The 26,222-nt window shown below is 46.8% G+C and overlaps 1 protein-coding gene across 1 annotated transcript in view; it reads right to left on the reverse strand.

The window, feature by feature from the left end:
• Positions 1–26,222, reverse strand: part of CCDC33 (coiled-coil domain containing 33) — a 1,193,032-nt gene that overhangs the window by 130,117 nt on the left and 1,036,693 nt on the right. Inside the window, exons 19-21 of the mRNA XM_085643888.1 lie at positions 25,376–25,460; positions 24,839–24,972; positions 21,586–21,672 (exon numbers count right to left, since the gene is read on the reverse strand). Coding sequence (XP_085500014.1) covers positions 21,586–21,672; positions 24,839–24,972; positions 25,376–25,460 — 306 coding nt within the window. The remainder of the gene's footprint in view (positions 1–21,585; positions 21,673–24,838; positions 24,973–25,375; positions 25,461–26,222) is intronic.

The following is a 26,222-nucleotide window of genomic DNA, read 5'->3' on the forward strand; positions in this document are numbered from 1 at the left end:
CGTATAAACAGCCCTGCAGGGAATGAGAGTGCTGGTGCTGAAGCGCGCGTGAGAAAGCTCAGAAAAAAACAGATGGCCCTTGTGCGCGCCGCTGCTCGCAGAGGTAGAGCACGGGAAGCATCTCAGCAATGCAAACAGCCCTGCAGGGAATGAAAGTGCTGGTGCCGAAGCGCGCGCGTGAAAGCTCATTAGAACTAGAAGAAAAGAACAAGATGGCGTAGGCCTGTCCAGATGGGCCGTCCTAAAACTGGACAAGGCGGTAACCGAAAAGCCCGATTTTCATTCACGCGCCAGCGTTTAACTTTAACAATGACGCATGCCAATTGAAAACAAGGGCAGGGCTTAAAGTCCCTTCCGAAACTGTATTGATTCCAAAAGGCCCCTCGCATGGCGAGGTCAGCGCATGCGCGCTGCTAACGCCAGGCGAGACCTAAAAACAGCTTGGGGCTTTCGGGGGCAAGCAAGACGATGGTGGGGGAAATAAACAGCGTTTGGTTGGGAAGGAGGCAAGCAACATGAGGGTGTTGGTTGTGAGACAACAGGCATCAGGAGGAGAACGATGGTGGGGGAACAACAGAGAGGGGGACACAAGGGGCAGCGGAAGGACAGTGACAGAGAGTTGCACTCTATGAGAGTGCATGCGTAGAAGTTTTTTAAAAAGTACCTGCAGCCAGTAGAAGGACACTGGCCAGAAGAAGTTGGTCCATGCTCCACTGCAGGGACTAAGATTCTGAAGCCCAGGAGGATCCTGGTGGTGAGGAGGAGGCACTGACCATTACGAAGAAAGGAAACAAGAGCAACGTGGAAGCTAACCAATGGGAAGTCAGGGGCAGGCTCTAAGCCAGTTTTACGCTTTTTTTTTGTTAACAAGAGAATTCCCAGGCACAGTGCAAGTGCTGTGCAGGAAAAACCTAAAAAGAGAACTCTCGCCTTGTATGGGACAAAGTTAGATCGCTGGTTATGGCGTAAAGATAGGCCTGTGCATAATTGTATTCCGTTTTCCACCTGCTGCAGGTTGTGTGATCACCATCTGCAACATGAGTGGCGTTGTCTTTTATTTCCACAATGACTAGTGTTGTGGAAATGAAAGACGGACAAGGATGATTAGTTGGTCCGACTCTGACACACTCAGAAAACGAATGGTGCCGCCCTAAAGCCAGTACCCACGTCAAATAATTCTAAGAGGGTGGGAAGTGAGTGGTAGTCTACTGATGTTGTTACTGGGAGCTGAATTCTAAGCACTGCTGCAAAATCGCCCACCCCCCGTAATAAATCGGCCCGCCACACTTGCAGCCTCCAGAGGAGCGCCTGGTACTGCCAGTCCGGGCCTGGATAGATGAGGCATTTCTCTGCTAACTTCCTGCCAAGGCTTGCCTTAGCCAACCCTTTGCCCCAAAGCACAAGCAATGCATAGTACACACACAAATACCAGTAAAGAGTTACTATGGGTCTCTAGAGGCCTTGCATTCTTTCTGGATTCCTAGTGGATGTGATGTTTCATCTGAGAAGCAATGGGGCACCCCACGTAAGAACCACCAGCACATCTTGATAGTGCCTCAAAGTAGAAGCAAAGTATATTTCTGAACTAGTACTCGTGCCATTAGGATGATTGCACCAAAATGTTGTTAGTACACAGACAGTGCAGGGTAACCACCTCCCAGTCCTCAACAATATCCAGCAGGTTGGAGCATCTTGATAGTTATAATACTGGACCACCAAGGAGTACTGAACAAGCCACAGCATTACATCCCTATAAGCTCTGGCTCTAACACAGGATCATCTATGGCACTCAAGGTAACTCGGGGGAGTTGGAACCAGAGATGCTGGCGTGATTCTGCACTTCACTCATCTTAGTACTGTGTGTCTTTTCAGAAGTGTTTCTGATGAAGCTTTCTCCTCATCATCCTATTCAGGCTTTTGTGATAGAACAGTTTCTACATAAGGTTTCATAAATGACTGGACTGGACGCTCTACATGGTTATTTGAGACAGGCTGCTACTAAGAAGAGCTGTTTATGCTGGTTACTCTTACAAAAAGCTGAACTCTATGCAAATGACCCACTATGAGCACAGAGCTGTGCACCTCTTCAGCCCTTTGGTCACTTTAGTCAAGGACCATTGCCAATGACTGACTCCTTACCATATCACCATCAATACAGTGAAAGGCATGGACACCAACAAAGTACATTGACCTACATAGCATAGATGTCACTTTTTTTTAGGGATCTGGGCAGTGCCAGACCAGCCGTAGGAGCCCCAGATGGACGCTGATATACTGGTGGATATAGTTGTTCATTTGATGATCAGCGTCTGGAACTATATAAATTATTTTCTCTTTTCTTCGAGGTATGTGAAGGCCCCCACAACTAGGCAGACTTTCAGGGTGAAGGTGTCAGGTGGTTGAGGCCTCCCTCTAGGACCAGTAGCCTGTGGCCCCATTGCATCACAGTGCTGTGGGGCTCTTTGTCGCTCTATTAACCATACTGAGGCTTTCCAATCAAAAGAACCCTGCCATTTTCTTAGAGGTATGTTTACCTCTCAGAGGAACGAGAGACATAACAATAGCAACAAATGTGCAAGCTGTACGCTTCAACCTTCTTCATTAGAAGTCTCAGGCCCAAAGCAGGACACAGTGGGGCACAGTCGTTACACTGCAGCTTCTTCACACACTGTGTCTCCCCTGTTCCAACCAGAACATTAATGAGCTGGCACTCCAGGCACGTGAGGACAAGCACCTCATACTAGGTATTCCAGACTACTTACTCCCTTAATAATAACAAATATAATAAAATAGTACAACTATACATAATAATGTGTGAAACAAAGAATAATATATATAACACTTAGCGCACTATGTAAGACTAAAAGTCAAGACATTGTGACACATCTTTTACATACAAAATTGGCTCCTACTTCAATTGCATATGTAACCTTGAAATCTCCTCGGTCTATTTACAAGTTTACCAAACCTGCCAATTAATTCATCCTCTCTACCCTCCACCCCCTTAGCACAGGCAATGTGTGCTCTGTCCTTTATTTACTGTGCACTCTCCACTTTTTCCACAATCAATGTCTCCTCCAACACAAACTTGAACAGAACCCATTTCATCCAATCAGTGATAATGTTTCATACAGGTGATGATTCATCTTCCTCTTTGTAGGTGTACCTGGGTAACCGACTGGCATGCCAAATTTCACCTTTGCTGAAAAGTGAAGCATTACATAAATGTAAGAAATTGGATTGTTGGTTGACTGGAGTATAAAACCTGGTCAAGCAGCAACCACAATCCTTGTCAGGGTGAGGCACAAGCAAACCACAAATTAACCTATGTTCATCCCTATGGTAGGTTGGCACAGAGCAGTCAGGCTTAACTTAATGTAAATGTGTAAAGTATTTGTGCAACATTTCAAACAGTAAAACAGTGACAACACACCACATAAGGAGCCCATAACAGATTTAGAACAAACGCAAATTGGGTATATCTGGGCACACCGGACTGGGACAAAGTCACTTGTTCAGACCGACATCGATGGGCCAGCTACAGGGACCCAGTTAGGAGCGTTGTGTGGTTCGGGATCTAAGAAGCGCCGCACAGCTGAAGCGATGCGTCGGGTCCGAGATGCGGCGTGGCTGCGGTGTGAGGTCTTGTTGCATTGTCATTGAACATCCCCGTCTATGAGGCTTGTGATGTAAAGTGTGGCATCAGGGATGCGGCACGCAGCTGGCGATGCGTCGGTTCTGAGGAGCTGCTAGGCTGCGATACAGAGTCCAGCACCGTCGTTGAGGCTGCCATCGATGAGAGATGCGAGGACATGAGCTGTGGAGGCACTGCGCCGCTGGGGCGATGCGCCCGTTCTGGGAACTGTGGTGGGTGATGCGGCGCTTTGTGACAGGCCCAATCCATGCAGCAGCTGCGATGCGTCGGTTCTGCTCGGGGATGCGCTGCTCAGCCAAGGAGATGCGTCAGTTCTGCTCAAGGATGTTTTGCTCAGCAGAGAAGATGTGTCAGTTCCAGAACCAACGTTGAGGCTGCCGTCGATGAGAGATGCGAGGACCTGAGCTGTGGAGGCACAGCGCCGCTGGGGCGATGCGTCAGTTCTGAAAACTGTGTGGGCAATGCGGCTCTTTGTGACAGGCCCAATCCACGCAGCAGCTGCGATGCGTCGGTTCTGATCGGGGTTGCGCTGCTCAGCCAAGGAGATGCGTCAATTCTGATCAGGGATGTTTTGCTCAGTAGAGAAGTTGTGTCAGTTCCGCTGGCAAGTACCTTAGGCCCACTTCCAGGTGTCCAGGACTGGGGTGGCACCACTTTGCAGGGCAGACTCTCAAATGGCAGCATTAACATGCAAGATGGTTGGATGCCTCTTATGCACCTGAGGCTTCAGATCAGTAGGCCAGCAAACTAGCCCTTGGAGTCACTCTGAGTTCTGGGTTTAAGAGATGTAGGTCCAGTCCTCTTCATCTAGGGAAAAATAGCAGCAGGTCAGCACAGCAGAGAAGGGGTCCAGCAGTCCTCGTTCCTGGCAGAAGCGTACTGAAGTGGTGTTGTCTGATGTCCTTCTTTTATACACAGTTGTGCCATTTAAGTGGGGAGAAGCTTCTAAAGGCATGCATTTGAAAGGGCACAGATGCCCTGTGTTCCCTGGCTCCCAACTAACTAAAAGGGGTATGCAGCCTTTTGTGTGGGGACAGGACACAGCCTATTCGGCTGTAAGTGAGGCTGGACCCATCTGCTTGCTCCCATCCTGCCAGTGATGGCCCAATCAATCACACCTAAACTCCCATTGTGTATAGCTGTCTAGGAGGAATACATAAAGATAACTGCCAGCTACACCCAGTAATGTAACCAGAGACAGGCTGTACACACCAAATAGCTAAGGCAAGAAAATGCCAACTTTCAGAACGTGGTATTTTCAGAATTGTAATTGAAAATCTGACTTCACCATAAGTTAGGATTTTAAATTAGGATTCCAGAGAGACACACCTTGAACCAGTTATTTCTTCCCATTTGGATATTAAACTTCTTAAATGTAATACAATAATCCCAATATTATCCTATGGGAGAAAAAGGCCTTGCAATAGTGAAAAATAAATTTAGGGGTTTTTCACTATCAGGACATGTAAAACTTAAAAGTACATGTCCTGCTTATTAAATACAGTGCACCCTGCCCTTGGAACTGACTAGGGTCCACCCTAGGGGTGACTTATATGTATTCAAAAGGACTGTAAGAATAAGTGGGCGAGAGTACTAGTGAGGGAAGTAGAGCGAGTGAAGGGTAAAAGATAAGAGTAGTGATTGGTGGGGAAAGGTGGGGAAAAGGGGAGGGGGTAGAATAGGGGACAGGAAACAGTGAAGAGGGCGGCTGAATAAAGTGGGGGGCAAAGAGTGAGAAGGGGAAAAGCAAAAGGATCATTAATACAGGGTGAGATTGAGAGTATGGACAAAGGAAAGATTAAGGACCAAAGTATTTGCTGAGGAGGAGGAATTTAAGGTATTTTTTAAAGCTGAAGTAGGAGGGGTTGCAGCGCATGTCCTTAGAGTGTGAGTTCCAGAAGTTCGGGCGTTCCCGGAGAAGGAGCGAGATTGGGTAGATTTATTTTTAAACAAAGGGTGGACTAGGAGGAGAGTATTGGCGCTTCTTGTCGGTCGGAAGCACCCTTCTTTGTTGAGTTTATTAGTAAGGTAGAGCAGGGTTTGTTGGTGAAGAGCTTTGTGTGTAATGCATGCGGTCTTGTAGAGGCATCTACCTTCAATGGGTAGTCAATTGACGGCTTTGAGGGACGGTGAGATATGATCAAATCTTTTACCGTCAGTGATGAGTCTGGCCGCCAAGTGGACCACGGAAGTAAGGAGAGCTAGATGTACTTTGGGGGTTCTGGTGAGGATAGCGTTGCCATAGTCAAGTTTGGAGAGAACTAGAGATTGGACATCCCATTTGAAGTTGTCTAATGGAATGAAGGGTTTAATTTTCTTTGGGTGTCGGAGAGTGAAAAGAGCTCCTTTAGCAGAATTTTTTATATGCTCATTAAGGGTAAGATTTTTGTCAAGGGTAAAAACCAAGTGATTTGGCTGAGTTGGATAAGGAGAGCGAGACATTAAGGGCATTGAGGTCAGAGATCCAGCTTTGGCTAGGAAGTCGGTTGTTTTTTGGAGAGAAGAGAATAATTTCAGTTGTTTTGGGTTCAGTTTGAGATGGTTAGAGAAGAACCAGTCTTGTATCTTACTCAGGGTGTTGTTGAGATGAAGTATGTCTGAGTGGGATCTGATCTTATAGTAGAGTTGGGTATCATCGGCATAGTCGTGAAAATTTGTTCCAGCTTGTTTCAGAATGAGGATAAGGGGTTCCATGAAGAGGTTAAATAGGGAAGGGGAGAGAATAGAGCCCTGGGGGACGCCCAGGGAGGAAGGTGTAGGTTTGGAGAGGCAGTCTTTAATTTTGATTTGTTGTGGTCTGTGTTGAAGGAAGGAAGAGAACCATTTGAGGACCAGACCATTTAGGCCGAAGCGAGCTTTAAGTGAGTTTAGTAAGAAAGAATGGTTAACAGTATCAAAGGCTGCAGAGACGTCAAGGAGTATAAGAAAGCAGGACTAATCATTGTAGAGGGAACATTGAATGTCATTCACGATTGTTTTTGAAAAATCATTTTTATTTGCATTTCATAAACATCTTATTAATAACAGATCATGGTGACATTTATAGCCATTTCCCAGTTCATATCCCTTCTGTTAGTGCAGTAGACAGTATCATCGGTATGGGGAGGTACATGGGTGTAAAAACATGTGTCCATGAGAGATGGTCTGTGATCTGCAATGATGCTTTGGCGTAAGCTCTCAGCATCAGCCTTGTGAGTGATTTGCTGCTGTGTGTGCAAATAACGACCAGAACTCATCAAACCTGGGAATGGAACAGGGGTACACTGTGTCTGAACTAGTATCTCGTCATCAGGGCCAACGGGTAAAAACATCCAGGTTAAACTGCTGGACGCAGGGCACTGCGGGGTGGGGGGGGGCAGAGACCCCAAAGAACAGGAACGTCATGTGGATCGTGTGTCTCAGGCTACTGTCACCGGCCCTTTAAGTGTCTATACTACAGAGAGACTGCAGCAGATGACTCGGCATGTGTGCGCACCGCGGGGGAGCAAGCGCTCCGGGGTGGTGGTTCGTCCGCCGCCTCCTGTATAAAGGAGTGTATCATGATGGCCCATGCCATAGATATGGGGTGTTTACGGGTATCCTTAAGCTCCTCCGATCGCAACATCTCTTCCTCTGCGGCACCCCATTTGTTGACCTCCCCCTGCCAAGCCGCCGACGGGGGTCCCTTTGGGTCCCTCGAACGTCATCTACGATATTTAACATAGCGGTTTCAGTACTACAACCTTTTCTGAAGCCGAATTGAAGGGGTAAAGTAAATTGAAATTTCCTATGGGTTTGTACAATTGGAGCAATGCACATTTTTCGAGGGCTTTAGAGAGAAGAGGGAGGTTAGAGATAGGGCGAAGGTTGTTGAGATCGTTGGGGTCGGCAGTGAGGTTTTTTAGAATAGGAGTGATTTGACCGAGTTGAAGGGAGTCATGGAAACAACCATTGGCGAGGGAGGAGTTGATGATGTTAGTCCAAGAAGGGGCGTTGATGTGATTAAGTTCATGAACAAGGGAGGGGATCTTTGGTATGCGAGGTTAGCTTAAGTTTAGAAATGATATTGAACACTTCGAGCTCAGTCATAGGTTAGAAATTATGCCAGTAGGCATTGTTTTTCAGAAATAAGTTGCGAGGGTGGTCGTCTGCAGAAATTGTGGTGGGTTTGTAAGTGGGAGGATTAAGTAGTTGGGAGGTTAGTAGCGGGGAGTGTCATTGGTAATGTTAATGGCAGGGGGTCTGGTCATCATAATTTGAGGAAGATGGAAGGATAGGTCAATTTTGGCGATTTTGACCGATAGTAAGTTAACAATTTCCTCACATCTCTCAATTGAAGCCATCAATTCGAGAGGGGCGGATGACGTTTGTTTTCTAACAATGGTTGAACAGTTCTCTCGGACGATTTTTTGTACTCTCTAGTTGAGCTCTGAAAAAGGTAGCCTTTTTCTTGTAAGTTGATCAAGCCGATCTGAGGAGGGCAAGGTGAGAGGAAGAGGGGTGTTGTCTCCATGTTCTTTCAGCCAGTCTGAGTTGACGTCTTTCAAGATTGAGTTCCGGATTGAATGAAGATTTGGACTGAATTTTTCTTTGGTGCTTAAGTTAAAGAGGGGCAATTTGGTCCAGGACATCGTTAATGATCTTATTAAAGTGATCTGTGAGTTTGTTAGTATTTTGGGAGAGAGGTGGCGGGGATGAAGTTGTGCTTGAAGTTTTGATTCAAGTACACCGGGCGGGTATTTTTTTGAGGTTTCTGGTCCACTTCAAGTGTTTGTAATTCAAGGTAGGGGGTAGTGGGGCATTGGAAGCAACCTGAAACAGGATGAGGTGATGGTCAGACTAGGGGATGATGTTGGAAAGGGAGGTCAAGTCAGTATTAGAAATGATGGCATCGAGTGAGGTCCCTTTGATATGGGTAGGTTTATGACAAAGTTGTTTTAGGTCATTAATCTCTAGAAGGTTGGAGAGGCGGTTGACACTGGGATCCTTGAGATTATTCCAGTGGATGTTGAAGTCGCCGAGGAAAATATTTTTCGAGACCGAAAGGGAGGAGTGTGAACGAAGGTCAGAAAATTCATCGGCAAAGAGAAGAGGTTCACCAGGGGAGTGATAGATGTTATGCAGTCTAATCGGAGGAGAGCCATGAGTGGTGAGCTCAACGCAAAGGTATTCAAAAGTTGAATGAACCGAGTTTTTTAGAGTCGTGATTTGAAGTTCATTTTTGTAGATTTCAGCTAGTCCACCACCTATTATGTCTGGTCTGTCTTTCCTAATGAGGTGTAAACAGGAGGGGGGGAGGTAAGTAAGTCAAGGATAACCGTCGAGTGTAGTGTTGATTGAGCCAGGTTTCAGTCAGGAAGGCGATGTCCATAGCCTCGGTGAGGATGGTTTCAGATATTTCCGTCGCATGTAGGAATGCCGATCGGCAATTAATAAGCATACAAGAAAGAGGTTTGGGGTTGTCATTTACAGGTTTGTAAGAATGGATGGAGGTAAGTTGGGCTGGGGGTCTAGGAGAGATGGGAGAGGAAGGGATTCTGTTAATACCCATAATAACTGGAATACTGGCAGTTTTGCAAGAGTGGATGGAGGTAAGTTGGGCTGGAGGTCGAGGAGAGATGGGAGCGGAAGGAGTTCTATTAATGCCCATAATCACTGGGATGTTGGAGTAGGGGAGAGGGAGATCAGTTATTAAAGGCTTAGGAAGGTAGGAGTTAACTAGGTTTGAAAGGTCAGAAGTGGAGCGGCAGCTAGTAGCATGGAATGGTCTGCGAGTTCGGTTGCAGAGGGGTATAGTGTGCCATCGGATGTGATGGGGCTGGTTATGGGTGTAGGGGGAAATGTGTCAGTGAGATTCGGGTAAGATCTAGAGTTGAGGGCATAGCAATCCTCTCTGAGACATGAAAGTTCGGAAGTCATAGCAGTGAGTTTGTAGTCTATGTTGGTAAGTGTTTGTGCAATAAGATAGATGGGGGAATCAGTGGAGAAGGAGAGGGGGATGGTGGGGTGTCAGTGTTGAAAGAGGAAGGTAATCGAGTGAGCGGAAAGGGAGTGACACGGGAGGCGGGGGTAGGGATAGTGTTCTGGGTGATGGATGAGGGATTTAGAGTAGAGCGGGGCGGTTGGGTGCTGGAGTTAGTAGTAACCCTGGGCGTAGTTCGCGAAGTAGCACTACACGAAGCTACGCAAAGTGCACATCGCACTACGCGAGCTACGTGTAGCACTTCGCGAACTGCGTAGTACCCTTTTCGCACTGTGCAAGATGTCGTTTTCAATGATTGCACAGTGCGGACAAGCAACCGGCACTGTGCAATCATTGAAAACGGCATCTTGCACAGTGCGAGCTGTAGTTTTCTGCCGCTCGAGTAGATTTTTACTCGAGCGGCAGCTTTCTCAACGCGGACTGGTAGTTTCTCATCGCGAGCGGTCGCGAGCATATGCGACCACTCGCAATGAGAAACCTGACCTCCTCGCATTGAGAATCTCGCCGGGAGGTTTATTTTCGACGCTCACGATCGCCAACTTGATGTTGCTGATCGCGAATGAGGAAAAAGTCTCGCCGGGATGTCATTTTGCTTGCTCGCGGTCGCCAACTTGACGTTGAGGACCGCGAGCAAGCAAAAAATGACCGCTGCACTACGCAACACTACGCTACGCGTGTTCGCACTGTGCTACGTGCAATTCGCGTAGTGCGAAGTAGCGCAAACTACGCGAGCGTAGCGTAGTACTTTGCCCAGGCTTAGTTAGTAGATGTGAGGGAGAGGATGAGAGAGAGTGAGGGAAGCAGGGAAGAACCACATCGGGTTGTGTGGGTAGAATGCTATGGGACAGAGAATTTCACGTATGGACGGGCGGTAAAATACTAGATTCAGGGAAAGTGGTGGGAGAGGACGGCAGAGAGTGAGGGATACGAGGATTGATCACTTCGGGTTGAGTAGGGAGGAATATTATTAGGAGATGGAGAGTTAGGCGTAAGGGAGAGTACAGTAGGATTGTCCAGGGGCGGGGGCAGTGAAGCCGAGGTGGGGTTGGGGGAAGAGAAAGGGAGGAGAGAAGGGGTAAGAGGGGGAGGTCGTTAGCGAGCGTAACAAGAGGGCATGAGAACTAGAGGATGGGACAAGGGGGAATCCATGGGGAGGTAAGGGAGAGAGGGGAGAATCTGAGGGAGAATCAGGGGGTGGGAAGGAGGAGGTATTGCTGATATCGATGAAGGGAGTAGGAGGAGGAGAAGGATTGGACGAAGGGGAGAGGACCGAAGGGGACTCAAGAAGGTGCCCGGGTGTAGGGGGAGAGTCAGGGGAGAGGGGCAGGGGCAGGATGGGAGAAAGTAGGGGAGGGAGCCCACGATATGGGGGGAGTGTAGAGGGGGGATCCAGCATGAAGCATTGGGGTCTCATCAACGATGGTGGGGGTTGTTGCGACGTGTAATAGAAGGGAGGTCGAGTCTGGGGATGTGGGTGATGATAGGTGGGTGTCAGGTAGTTGGGTTGAGGTGGGGTTAGGAACAGGTTGGGATAGTTTGTAAGACAGGGAACTGAAATGGTTGTTGAAGATGTTGAGATGGTATTCAGTGGCTTGAATAAGAATGTTTCCAGATTTGAAAATGGAAATGTCAATGTCACCCGGAAAGGCAGAGAATGGTGTACACGATAATTTGAGTCCATAAGGATTTTGATTGATTTAGAAATTGTAAAGTGGTGAAGAAAAGTGCTTTTCCATTTAGAGGTGCGATTAGAGTAAAAAATAAAGTTATTTTTCATAGGAGAGGAGAGACTGTGGTAGGTATCAACTATAAGAGTTTCAGGAAGATTCATCAGAAGTTTATGTTTGAAAAAAATTCTGGTGTTTTTGGAGAGATTAGATGGCTAAAGGCTGATCCTGGAGTTGGGGCCATGTTTATAGAGAGCAGGGTCAGGAGGAGTGGGGGGATTTGGGGGGATACATGTTTGGTAGAAAGATGGGACTGTGGGGAAAGGAGGAGTAGGAGAGGGATAAATGGATTATCAGAAGAGAAAGTGAGAGTGGGAGGTGTATAAGGATATCAGAAGGGAGTGAGAGAGAGGAGGAGGGAGATATGGATACAGGAGTGGGAGTGAGAACTGGTAGGTAGATAGTTTGAGAGAGAGAAGAGACGATGGGGGGATGAAGTTCTGCAACAAAAAGAGATAAAACAGGAGGGTTTACAAGGTAGGGGTGAAACAGCATTAGTGAACTATGTAGCGAATCCTATGCAAACCAGGTGTTGGTCAACTATGGTGACTCAGAAGGCAGTAGTCAGACTATGTTAGAGGAAAATTAGCGAGTTAGACAGCACAAAGAGAATATTACCTTTATTACAAAGAGACTCTTACCTTTAAATTCAAGTTTAAGTTTACAGAAAGCAAGCAAATTAATAGGCTCCCCAGTAAAACATTGGGGTCTTAAATCAGGACATTCCAAATTCTCTCCTAAGGTTATTCATAAATATTTCTCAGACCCCTTTGTACACAATTGAATATGTGATCCGGAGTCTGTGACCAATTTCACTTCATCCCCTCCAACCACCATGTCACATACTGACCTCTTTCTTGTTACACTTCTAACACTTCTTCTTGAATGCTCATCACTAAGGTGTCTTTCATAACTCCACTCCCTTCAGAGTTGTCTTGTGCAGCATACTCTCCCACACATTTAGCGATATTACTTTTCTTTTATGACATATTCTGAAATAATTTCATCTAATGGCATACACTGAGCATCGCTGATTAAATGGGTAACACCTTATATCAAACACCAAATTGATTGAAACTACCAAATCTATACAACTTCCATTTTATACTATCCAATTTCCATCTTTTCTCCAGTAGTTTAAATCATGTTTTTCTTCATTCCTATTTATTTTCAGCGTGGTGCTCTTGTTTCTTATCTATTGTTCTGCCCATAACATCCTTGGTCATACTACTAATCAACACAGCTTTTGCACCCCTCCCTGTCAACTCAGCTTTGCTGACTATGGCCACGACTTCTTTTAATTCTGCCTCTCCATTGATCCACAATCTAACTTATATGTGAGGATTATTACAGTACGAGATAATTTGATCGCCAATCAAGTCATCATGCAGGGCACCAAACTTACACATAAGGACTAGTTTCTTGAGTGCTGGTACATAGGGCCATATGTACAAGGACTGGCGAAAACTATGGCTAACCCTAGTTAGCGGCAGTTTTCTTACCGCTGTGTACCGCTGAAAACTATCGCCTTGTTAGCGACGTATGTACAAGACGTCGCTACATGGCGATAGCTTCAGGGATCAGCGGTGAAAACTGCTGCTAACATTAGCATGATGGCGATTGGAATTCCGGCGTTAGCGGGCGAAAACCAACGAAAGGCCCATTCGCGGCAAAAAAAGGCACGTTAGTCAGTCCAACGTGAGTTTTTTTTGCCTCTATTTGAAAAAATAGCCCATCAGTCGACCTCCAATAGAAAATAGGCAATCAAAACAATGATATGCAGAATGGAGCTGTCAGGGCCAAGTGCAGCACACATCAACAACCCCCTCAAGCCACCCAACATCCAGGATGACCAGGATGTGAGCCTGGATGCCTTGCAGCATCTGGCCCCAGAGCTTGGATGCCTCATTGGGTTGGGCCTGCATCTGGAGCCTGGATGCCTCGCTGGACCTGCGTCTGGAGCCTGGATGCGTCGCTGGACCTGCGTCTGGAGCCTGGATGGCTCCCTGGACCTGCGTCTGGAGCCTAGTTGCCTCGCTGGACCTGCGTCTGGAGCCTGGATGCGTCGCTGGACCTGCATCTGGAGCCTGGATGCCTCACTGGACCTGCATCTCTAGCCTGGTTGCTTCGCTGGACCTGCGTCTGGAGCTTGGAGTGGGATGCGGAGGAGCTGTGGAGTCGATGAGCCGTGGCGGTAGACATTGAGGCTCAGCGATCGCCCGTATCTGGTGGTGAAGTCTGGCAGGTCGCATGGAGACACGTTGCTGACCTATGTGAGAAGACCTCCTTGAGCCCCTTGGAGCTGTGAAGGTAGAGGCACTCCTGCGCACCAAAGTAGGGAAGTCTGCATCGCATACTACGATCCACCACTACACCGGAATGCACGGAGGGGATTACCAATGGGGAGCAGAGCCTCTCTGCATCACAGGCTATATGATGTTGCACTGTCGGGATCCTGTGGAGGGTGAGGCCCCTGAGCTGCGCCGAACTTGTGTGATGGGAGCGCTGCAACGTCACGCCTAGTTGTTGCATCAACTGCATCGGGAGGTTCACCATCTGACTTGTCTGCGACTGCTGTACCCAGGCTTGTGAAATCCCACCTGGCTGAGGCTCCTGCTGGCTGATTCACCGATTTGGAGAGTGAGCAGTGGATTGCGCCACGGTGTCAATGTCCAGGTAAGGAGAAGATAGGACGCGTAGCAGAAGAGGCCGGGGGTCGCACAGGCCTAGCACCTGTAGAAGACATACCCCCAGTGGCGGCTCATCCGCTATGGCGGAAGAGCGTCACCCCACTGCTTTCAAGCAGTGCAAGAAGAGTAAAAATCATCACATGATGATAACTTCAGGATGTAATCGTGCTATGTTTCCTATGCATTAGGGCTGCACCACTCACGGAGCAGGGCAGGGGCGGAGTGACATGCCCACTCAAGTGCGCAATTACTGTTTGGTCGGCCCACTCAGGCAGCCCAAAGCAGTCATGCACTCTGTCCTGTTCGTAATACAGGCTGCATTAAAGCCTGCATAAAGAACATGCCCACCCCTCCAGCCCCTGGCTGAATGCCTTGTCCCGGCACCAATAACCAATCCCAACGCCGCATTGCAGCATTGTGATTGGCTTATGGGAGGGAGCCTGGCTGCCTACTTCCTGTTCATGGAAGCAGACTCAGGAGAGCAGGAGCAACGAAGACACAGGACCCGGCCTTGAGGTAAGATTTCTCTCATTTAAATATTTACAACACCCTCTCACACCCCCCCCCCGCGTCCACACCCCATCCTGTGTCCTTTCTGGTGCTTCCCACCTCCCAGTTGCCCAGTCGCCCCCGCAGCACTTCTCAATAGCAGCCGCTGTGCGGCCATGCGCAGCGGGTGTACCACTGGTGTGCCAAAGTTATATATGTAGTTCAGGCGCATACCATTACATCGCATTCCATTACAATGCATACTAATACTAGGAATATTGCAACAGTAGAGAAAGTGTTGGATAGTGGAGATGTAAATATTACTATTCTCACTGCAGTGAGTGCAACCCTTAAACTAACCCTTGCACCACAAAGCAAACCCTGAACCCTAAAATCCATCTTTGAGCCCCCAAAACACACCCTAAAAATCATATTTGATCCCAATGATCACATGCATTTTCATGATTGACCCTAAAACATGACCCGAATTTAAAATTTTACCCCATGAGACACCCCAAATTTCATCTCCGACACCCATAGCCCATACCCACCCTAAAAATTACTTTACTGACCTCACAATGCGCTGTAATGGAATGCGATGAAAAGGCACCTGCTTTGTTGGAGGTGCGTTGTAAAGGCATTACAATGTAATGCCTGCATTGTATTGGACGTCTCCCGTGCCAAAGGCAAGCCCGTCTGCGTGTGTTTGCCCCCGGACCGCGCTCAGCACCAAGGACCCTTCCTCTGGTACACTCCACCACTACGGCGCCAGCACCCTCCTCACCATCAACCCTGGACGCCACATCGCCTGCAAGGACCAACATCTGCTCCGGACCGGACATCACCATCAGTGACGGCTACTAAATCACCCACAAGGACCACCCCGACTGTCCAGGAGGAGGCATTGTCATCACCTACAGAAGCACACTCCGACTGACCACGCACTCTAAAGACCAAACGGTGACCATGGAACACCTCATTTTCCCGATCCGGACCAACCCCAAGGCCATCCTCTGCGGCATCCTCATCTGCTGGCCCCCAGGGCCATGGACACCCATTCTCTGATACCATTGTAGATCTCATTGAACATCAGGCTCCCCCATCCACCAATGACATCCTACTCGGCAAACTCAAGTTCCACCTGGACAACCCCAGTGACCTACACACCAGCCCCTCTGAGGAATCTCCCTAACATCAGACTCAAGCAGCTAGTCACCGCAGCAAGCCACATAGCCGGACACACGGTCGAGCATGTCGCCACTAACAGCGGCAACTTCAACTACAGCCACACCGCCGGACTCTCCTGGACCGACCATCATTGTATACATCATGTCTTCACCATGCCCCTCATACACCATCCCCATCATTGCCCCCCTCGCAGCTGGATCAAGGTCACCGAAGAACGTCTCGTCAACTCCCTGAGCACCACCACTCAATCAACGCTTACAGACGATGACACCACAGCGTGCAACCGCCACCGATGAATCTCCAACTGCGCCGACACCCTGGCACCCCTCAAGAATGGACCAGGCAAAACTAGCACCACGTTGCGCCGTATTTGCAAAGTGACGCATGTAGGCATATGCGTGACCTTGTGAAGCTCTGTGCCACATTCTACCTGCATCAGGTATGATATACCCAGGGTGTGTGTTCCCACATGATAATGCCTCATAGGAGTGCCACAGTGAAATCCCTCAGATTTCACTGCGACATTTGTAGTACGGCACTGCGTCAGTATGTTAGGCAGGCGTGAGGGTGATGCAGTGCCACAGGGATAGGCTGGCCCCATGCATTGCTGGTGTTGCATCATGCTTGTGAAACGACTGCAGCAATGCATGACTTTAACGCAGACAGATACGTCAGGATTCCAGAAGTATCTGTCATTACTTGTGTCATGGAGTGCTGCCCAGTGAATACTGTGCATCCCTGGTGTCGCAAGAAGGGGATAGTGAAAAGTGCTGCAACGCTGTCTTGTCGCAACGCTGCAACACTTATCATGACTGAGGCCCAGGAATGCGCACTATCTTACTGATGGGGCGCATTCCTGCCCTGTAGTTTTGTCGCAGGACAGTGCTGCAACATTGCTTGCAGCGCTGTCGAGCACCAAAATCTGCTGGAAAGAGGCCCCAAGTGTTATCTCCATTTTTATGGCCAGCTATTTTCTGGTCTTAAAAAACTGCCTCTAACTGCATTTAGAGGCATTTTTCTGGGTCATCCAAACTTCAGGAATCCCCTTGTAAATATCACAAAGTGGGGTTAGCGGCAGTTTTTGCACGGGAACGCCTCCCTTGCATGTCATTATCGCTAACAGAAGTAGCGATCTTTAGAATGGACGTTTTCGCCGGAAAACAGCCGCTAATAGAGATTAGCGACAGCTTGTACATATGTCGATAAAAATATTGCTGCAAAACGGTCGGAAAAGTGCCGCTAAGGGGGCGTTAGCCCCTTGTACATATGCCCTATAGTCTCTAAACTTTTCCTTAAGACCTTGTTTCCAATGGCAAAAATTAAAATGGTCAATCAACATGCATTCAGTAGATGAAAAATACATAAATCCTCTACTGCGTGAGCAAATACGTCTCCTTGGCCATCAGGTCTTGATTTCTTCTCGATGCGGCTGTAAACTTTGAGCTGCCCTATGCCCAGACAACGTAATAAAAATATCTTTTTCCTCTCATGAGAAAACTCTTCGGGGCATATTATCAAGACAGGAGATAAAATTATCGCTGCTTAAGCGGCAGAAAACTGCTGCTAAAACAGCGATAATGGGCTTGATAATATGCTCTATGGAATTCCAATTGAAACTCAGGTTAGATGTCCTTCACATCTAACATGGGCTTCAATTGGAATTCCATAGAGCATATTATCAAGCCCATAATCGCCGATTTAGTGGCAGTTTTCTGCCGCTAAAGCGGCGATAATTTTATCGCCTGTCTTGAGAATATGCCCCTTCATTCTCAAAAGTTGATAGGTAATTAAATATTGTCTCCACCTTACCCTCTTCATTGTACGTGCCCCCTCATTAACCATAAAAGGTTGTGGTGAAGGTAAGTTTAGTGTATTAGTTGTGCACATTTTAGCTCAGTCTATTTGTGATACACGTTAATGTGACAATTTCTTCACAGCTGGGTCCAAACTTTATTTCTTTTTTTCTCCCGTGTCAATATGATCATAACTAAAATCGGGGTGATTTGACATAAATGTTTGTTCACATTCATGTCTCAAGCATATATCTTCTTTGTGACAAACATAGCAAATTGAATTATGTAAAAATACCATCTGTCAAACTGTACGCTCGCTTTCCATGCGCCGCAATTTGCAACTTAAGAAGGTAGCCTCCATCCCTAGCAGCATGTCTGTATCCTTCTTCTCCGCAGGTTATGCAGAGGTCATACTGGCACATGCATCAACAATGCCATTTGCGATTCCTTATTAGCAAAAAATAAGGATTCGCTAATAAGGAATAGCAAAAGGCTATGCATGTAGAAATCGCTTAAAAAATAGCGATTTCTAAACATTCCTTAATTGCGACTCGCAAATTGCGAGTCACAATTAAGCAATACCTCCCCATTCATTCCTATGGGCCTAAAGGCCCATAGGAATGAATGGGAAGACATTCTCAATTTGCGATTCTCAATTAGAGAATCGCAAATTGAGAATGCAATTTCAAGGGTGCCAGGGTGTCAAAAGGACACCCTGTTGCACCCCTGAAATCTGCATATGAGTACATCTTGCACACACACATACCCCATGTAAATTACCATTAACTGCACGCGCCATTGGTCAGCTTGGGTGGGCTTCAACAGCTGGCCCAGATGGACAGTGTGAGAGTGGGAGGTGTTGACAGACAGTGTAGGGCAGTGTGAGAAAGTAGCTCTTTGGGCCGTGCAAAGAGCAGGCAAAGGTGAACACTGTGAGAAGTGTCACAGAAGGGCAGTGTGATAGGGACAGTTGTGGGGTTTGCCTAATGCAAGGAGGATTGCATTAGGCACAGTCGCGCTTATTACTGCTGGTGGGCGGTACAGCTATCTGAACCAGGGAGGGCCAGGCACGGTGAGCTCGCCAGCCTGCCACAAGTCTGCAGCCCCCGCATAACTGGGCAGGAAACAGCATTTACAACTCTGTTTCCACAACGCATGGCTTTTCAACGCCTGCATTGTTACCAAGCGTGCTATTACATCGCAAGTCGTATCAACAACTTGCTGTAGGGGGCGTGCAACACCAGGGAATGTGTTGGATTTTAAATCCAACACCTTCCCTGCTGTTGCACAAACTGGAGTAGGAATAGTAATTAATACTATTCTTAAGTCCAGCGTGCCCCCTACAGCAAGTCGTTGATACGACTTGCAATGTAATGGCATGCGTGGTAACAACGCGGTCGTTGCAACGACCGCGTTGTAAAGCCATGCGTTGTGAATGTATGCGTTGAAACATCATACATTCAACTGAGCCAGCAGAGAGGGCCCGGAGTGCCCAAAAACAAAGCACCGGGCCCGTGACTCAGCAGCCGTGCCACATTTGAATGAAACTATGAAGCAGCCAGACATGTTTCATTTGTTTTGCAACGTAAGCAAACGTCCATGGAAAACTTTGCAACTTGCGAGTTTGGGGAAGTTTCGTATTGTGTGCGTATTGTGACTGTTACGATTTACCCTCATGTGTCCTCCTATTACCAAGGTAGTTCTGCGTAAGATATTAGTCGTACAAAAAATGGTCTTGTCCATGCAATGCCATGGTGCATAACAACAAGTTTTCAAACATTACACATTTTTTTTAAACAGAGTAAAAATAAAGAAGAATCATAAAAGCGGGCGTGCACTATAGATATGCATACAAAATAAAAAACAAATGGCCTATCGCATACAAGACAAAAAAACAACCGGCCGCCATTGTCCCGGCTGCGCTTGGAAAGTGAAACCGGGAATGGCCCTGAATGTAAGCAAAGCACGTCATTGTGCCAATAAAGAAAACAACCCAAGTAAAGGGGCCAGTAGCCATGGGAGGATACAAATGATGACATGGCCGTACTAAGGAGGGACTAACAAGCCTATTAAAGTATCAAAGGCCAGCATTTACAAAGGACAAAGACACAAGCCAATGAAAAATGTGGGCAGGGCTTCTCCTCCGTACAGTACCTACCACAGATCGCCAGGGAAGCGCTTGTGCGCAGGCTCAGGCTCGACCTAAAAACGAGGATCATTCGCCTCATATGGGCAGAGAGCAGTCAGAGCAACACGGGGCCTTCGCAGCAGGAAAATGCCTCATCTGGCAAAGACCAGAAAAAGTCATGCAGGGTGTGGAAGCTACTAGACATGGGCGCACCAACCTTATGGCAGCTCAGGAGGGGGGTGTGGCCGAAATCTGCCACTGCTGCAGGTGTTGTGCTCACTGAATGAGCCATTGGAAGACTCAGAGTGACCACGCTGGGCTCTTGAACTCAGCGGAGGCACTTCAGTTAGGCAGGCGTGAAGGCAGAAGACACGGCAGCTGAAAGCAAATGTGGGTCGCCACCAGCTGTGATGCAGGTGGGCTTGCATGCCCGTCGATGAAACGCTGCGGGATGCCAGCAGATAGCCGAGAGTTCGGGCGCATGCCCTCTTGTCGCCAATGTAGTAATGTCCGCAATAACTCGAGCCACACACAGTAGTTATGCAGTCGTGGTCTCTAAACTGACCACGCCCATTTTGGACAGGCTTTTTAATCACCGTCTGACGTGAACATCAGACTATACCAAACTGTTCATGTCCTTTGGGAACTATCCCAACTTCCCCCTCCCCTGGGCGTCCCACATGGTGTTGCCTTTAACATCGCAACACCACACTCTCCAGTGTACAAACCATGCTGGTCTAAGGGAGTTATCATACTGTGGAATTTTGAAGGATGTGCATCTTGTAATGGTAAGTTTGTTCCAGCACAGCATTCAAATCTGTACCGTAGTCCATTAGTGTACACGTTAGGTGGTTGGGTTTCTTCTTTAATGCTTTCCCTTCAAGCAAGTTCCGATAATACTCCCAATTCTATGCGGTCACTTTCTTTGTTTTATTCTGTTACTTGATAACCCCAGCACTGCTGCTTGGGTTCCCATGGACTGAGAGCTCTTCTCCACTTCTGTTAAGTAATGAATGCACAAAGGTATGCTTCAATCTGCTTTATTTTACGTCTCAGGCCCAAAGAGGGACACAACGGCCCACAGCCGTCACACGGCAGGACCGCCACACACTAGAACATGAATGAGCCATTGTTCCACACACGAGGACACATGCTTCATACTACAGTATTCCAAACCTATTTGAGCTTGAGGTGCATAAGCTGGAGGCAGGTTTGCTGCACATAGCCAGATCTATGGCCTGGACTAATGAAGGAGGTACTCTTCAAACTAGGCTTTGAATGTTCATTTTCATTTGACCCAGATGTATCTAATTATTCATTTACTACACTTAATTGTGTTTGTTTATTAGAAGTGTGTGGTTTTGTTTCAGGTAGCGTCGCCACTGTAGAAATGATTTCTTTTATAGCATACAAGGAAGGCCTTTATTCATGCCACATAAACAGCGTTTGTGATTCATCCTTAGAGAGGAGTTCTGTTTTTCAGTTATTTATGTCATTACATTGTGATGTTTTACACCATTCTTTTCTCTGCGATTGAATATATGTAAAACAATAAAGTGCTAGCAATTATATATCGGAGAGAGTAAGAGAGAAAAAGAACAAGCTGGAGAGAGAAAGAGGGTAAGAGAAAGAAGAACAGAGAGAGAGGGGGAGAGAGAGAGAGAGAGAGAAAGGATCTGGAGAAACAAAGTGAACGTTAACAGAGGAGAGAAGGAGGGCAGCTACCTTGTATTACACAGAGGAGAAGAACCAATTTACAGGTGTGAGCACAATGGTGGCGACAACAGCAGAAAGTGGACTTAAACATGTGAGTGGGATAAACGAGAACATGACGTATAATGAGTGAGGAACAGGCAAGCTTCAGTAGTGCAGAGAAAGAAGCAAAGGTACTTGAAGGCATTAATATAGAATAAAGAGAGCAGAAAAAAATCTGTTCAGCTCAAGCTTGCAGACCTGAGATTCGAGAATCTGAACCCGGGACTGAGCCTTCTCCAGTTTGGCGAGCAATGAGAGCTTCTCCGAATCGGCGAAGGGATCCTGCTGTGATCGCAAAGAGAAACACACAAGGAAATCCAAAATTAACACGACTATCCAGCAGCAGAGTCAAAGGTAAGTTAACAGATAAGTACAAGTCATCAAAGATGCAACACCCCATGCCTTTTCTTTTAAGAACCATTGCTTTGTTCTACTGGAACAACTGCAGCGGACCAGGACTACGAATCCTAAAATGCATTGGGTTTTTAAAATGAACCTCAGGGAGTGTAATCACAAAGTGAGTTTATGACCAAACATTTCTATGTGTGAAAGGAATTCAAAAAGTGATTCCTAGCAGGAGTAAATCCCTTTCCGAAGGTGTAGATCTCCAGCACGAGTGATCTCTGCTCTTGAAAACCCAGCTCAAGGGGATTGGGCGTTCGTTTCTGGGTGGTCCACAGGGTGGTTTTCCTGTAAAGTTGGTAAACAGCCACAAACAGGGTGGGTCTTTAGAAACTCCTCTCTCTCCCCCTCCACCCTGCAATGGGTTGGAGATGTACTCAAGCACAGGCTGGCTTAAATCCACCTCCACAGCGGGAAGTGGAGTGGAGTACGCCTTTTTTGTGGGGCTGTGGAGCAAGGGCTTTCTCCATTCTGAAAAGTTTTTTCCCTGGGGAGAAAACACTGTGCTACGGAGAACTCTGAACAGTGTGAATAGGTGTGCACTGCCCAGGGCAAATGACCTCCGCAAGAGCAGCCTGCAAACCTACAACTGGCACAGCATTCCAGGCATAAAGCAGGGAATGTGTGTGAATAAGAGAAAGTCAGAAAAGCATGTGGTGGCAGAGGCGGACATCTCTGTTGGCACATTTCTGGCTTTCTTTGTAAATAGTTCCTCTGGAGCGGGAAAACGACATGCTTGGCGACGTAGAGTCGTTAAAATGTAGGTTTACTGTACAGTGTCAAGTACATATATCTCAGAGCCCTAAGAAGAAGGCCAAGTACAGTTGTCAAACTCTATTATGTATATTTCACAGATCAGAACCCTATGTGCTCGTGCAAGGTCACTAGGAGCGCTGCCAACGCATCGCGAACCAGTTGCTTTATGGTGACGTGCACCCTTCTCATGGGCTGCCTGCCTGCCTGCCTGCCTGCATGTTAACATCATGTTCAGAACACAGGGACCTTCTCTGTTTCTGCACACTGAACCCATCTTTTGCTTTCAGATTTCGGTGGAAACATAAGCAGCCGCTGGCTGTTTTACCTGCCCTACCTTTTCCCCTCTTCCTCCTCTTCCTCTCTCTCCCATTCTACATTCACTGCACAGAGCAAGATTAAAGTGAAGTTATGATTAGAACAGAATTAACTAAAGAAAAACGCAATTATCGCACACATATGATTGCAAATTATAATTAACAAACCACTGAAATTTGCAAGTTAGCGTTATGCACACCATAAACCGCACACCAACTGCAATGTTCATGACCTCACCTTAGATGTGAAAGATGCAATGACCAATGTTATAAATAATTTTACTTATACTTACACATCACCCTTAACACTATGAAAGAAAGGGCTACAAACGTAGTATTACTGAAATTAAATGAAATGAAAATAGGATTTCTGAAGCCCACTCATACCCGTGGGTGTCTCGACGCTGGAGCTCCAGGGAGAAAGAGAAGACACCAGACAGCAGTGACGCTCCAGAGAAATGAAAGAACATATTTGAACTAATTATTAAAAAGCCAAGTTTTAAGTGCTTTGCGAAAGGTGAGCAGATTGTTTGAGGTTTTGAGGGTAAGTGGCATGGTATTCCAGAGTTTAGAAGTTGTGACTGCAAAACTCTTTCCTCCCCAGGTGGCTCTCCTAAACTTGGGGACTATCAGATTAGCCTGTGAGGCCGATCTTAGTTTTCTGGCAGGGATACAGCAATGGAAGAGTTGCTTAATAGAGACTGGTCCCTCGGAGTGGAGCGCTTTAAAGGCTAAGCACAAGGATTTGAACATAACCTTTTTCTTAACCGGGAGCCAGTGAAGTGATGGGAGAGACTTGGATACCGATGGATGTTTTGGAATCCCTAACAGCAGCCTGGCAGCCGCGTTCTGGACCAATTGTAGTTTGTCTGAGGCTTTCTTGTGGGCCGACAGGAAGAGCCCGTTGCAATAGTCTATTTTAGCACAGACTAGAGTGGTGATCACCGCTTTCCGCGGGTCCAGAGGGATGCAAGGGAAGATCTTTCTGAGGGATTTAAAAATGAAAAAACAAGATGAGGTGATAGCATTGGCATGTACCACAAAGGACAGTTTTTCATCAAACTGAATTCCCATGTTTTTCACCTTTGGCACAGGATTGGGGAGTGGACCCACTTCCTGAGGCCACCAACTGGGCCCAAAAACTCAGTGGTTTAAATATGTGTTTAGGAGGCATTACTTAATAGTATAAATATAGTGAGGTCATAGCCATGCACTGGGTGTGCGAGTTATGGCTTGCATAGCTGATGTGAAAGTTCTGGAGTGCAGAGCTAATCATAACTGGGAATGCAGCCTGGCCCTTAACCCAAACTCAGCCCACTGAGGGTAAGGTACAAAGAAAGCCCAAGCCAAGTATTAAAATGATTTTTTTTAAAGTTGATTACGCCATGTAGGGCAGGTTTGCGGATACTGAATCCTACTGATTCTGCTTGGGGTCTCATGATCTGGAAATCCAGCAAAAAAATTAAAAATCAATTTGGAACACCAAAGTTCACACACACTGGTGATTTAGGATGATAGGTCAATTCTCGCGGTGTACAGCCAATTGGTGGTCACACCAGGGGTTGGTCATTCATGGAGATTTATGTGCTAGATCTGGCAACAGACCAGGCCCTGTGACCAACCCTGCTGTGTACGTACAATAGCCTTACACATCAGATGCTGGGCACATGCAGAAAGTGTTGCTCTTGAAGAAGTTGTATATTGTATGTCCTAAGAAAAAACTACATTTAAAGTGCAGTTATAGTTATGAAATGAAACATCTGAATGTTCTCTAATGTGCGAGATATGGTTTACAGGGCGGGTTAGCTAATTATGGTTTATTGAGCTGGTGTATTTCCGGGTTTTTTAAGTGAAAATTGTGTGTGTGTGTTTTTAATGCCAATTATTGTCATGATGGAGTGTGGACAACATCCACCTATCCTAAACTAGCACCATGCCTCTCCGTGACATAACAACCCTTTGTACGATTCTTGTCTTACAGGCATGGCTGGTTGCTGCAGAATGATTGGTGCGGGCTGGAAGCGCAGTCTGTCCAATTCTCCCCGGAGTCTTGCATTTTCAGCCAGCAGAGTTGCATGCACATCTTTCTGCATGCTGTCTTCTATAGTTCTTCCTGACGGGACATGGTTGAAATAAATATTAAGAGTTTTGCAGGGGGGTGCATTTCACAAGTTGCCACTACTAAGGAAGTTTAAGCAATTTGCATAAACAGCTTCAACTCAAGATCATCCACGGTGCACCGCTCACAACATTCTCTCTGGGTGTGTCATCTAGCTTCCAGTCATCATGATTCCTGACTGAGAACAACTTTGAAGTTAGCTCAGTAAGCCGTCTTTAGAGATAAGTAAGACAGCTGGGCTTTTGCTACAAATGTCGGGTGTACAAGTCTGTGGTAGGACCTAGGTTGGAATTCTTTTCTTAATCAGCTTCCTGATATTGGGCTATCTGTCAATCTGTATCTGAGGAGGAAGGATTGGCCACAGCATACCTCTACAGAGAAAACATAGCTTCAATACCTGTCTTTCTGCTGGGTGGCTCCTTCTTCCCTCTCTGGTGCTCCTTCAGCTTATTGTCCAAGATCCGCTCCATCTTCTCAATTATCTTAGAAAGTGCAATGTAAGAAGGCGGGACACGAAATGAAAGGAACGAACCACACTGTCCACCAACAACATTTGTGAAGCCTAGGACATTATGGTTGATATTTATGAATTCCCACCTATCGGACTCAAAGCTAAGAGCAATAGCAATTGCCCTCCAAAGAAGTTATCAGAGACACATTGCATTCATCAGGGGATACTCCCATTACTGAAGGTGCATCTGAACCTGGGGGAATTGAGCTCAGTGGTGGGCCATCATGCTCATAACTGATTAACAGAAGGCTCATGCTGGTAGCCCAACAGAAGAGAATTAGAGGAACCTGGGAGGCCAGGGACCTTAATCCCAGTGCCAGTAATGAATAGGGAACTAAAAACATCCATTGAGTTCAATAACCCTGCATTACATTTAATAAGAAGAGCAGGCAAGTAAAACCATATTCAAAAGTATTTTTTGGGAGGGTAATCCACGCTAGTCATTTTAGATCTTTGCTATAGAAAACTTTAGCTGTCTGTTGTTAAAGACCTATTATGAACAATACAATATATAAAGTGATTTGTGGGTAAGCTCCTTGCTCATGATTGGATAACTTTTTTAATTTCCTGCTCCTGATATGATGGCTTTCCTCCCCATTCTTGTGTCTGTCACAGCCAAAGAGCCTTTCAGTTTGGCAGTGTTTCAATTGGATGGTGTGTGTATTTCCTGTACTGACGTCTGACCTTGTATTTCAGTGCCTATAAGAGGCTTTCTCCTTCTCCTTCCTATCAT

Source organism: Triturus cristatus, chromosome 3_1 (assembly GCF_964204655.1).
Source record: "Triturus cristatus chromosome 3_1, aTriCri1.1, whole genome shotgun sequence".
NCBI classification, from domain to species: Eukaryota; Metazoa; Chordata; class Amphibia; order Caudata; family Salamandridae; genus Triturus; species Triturus cristatus.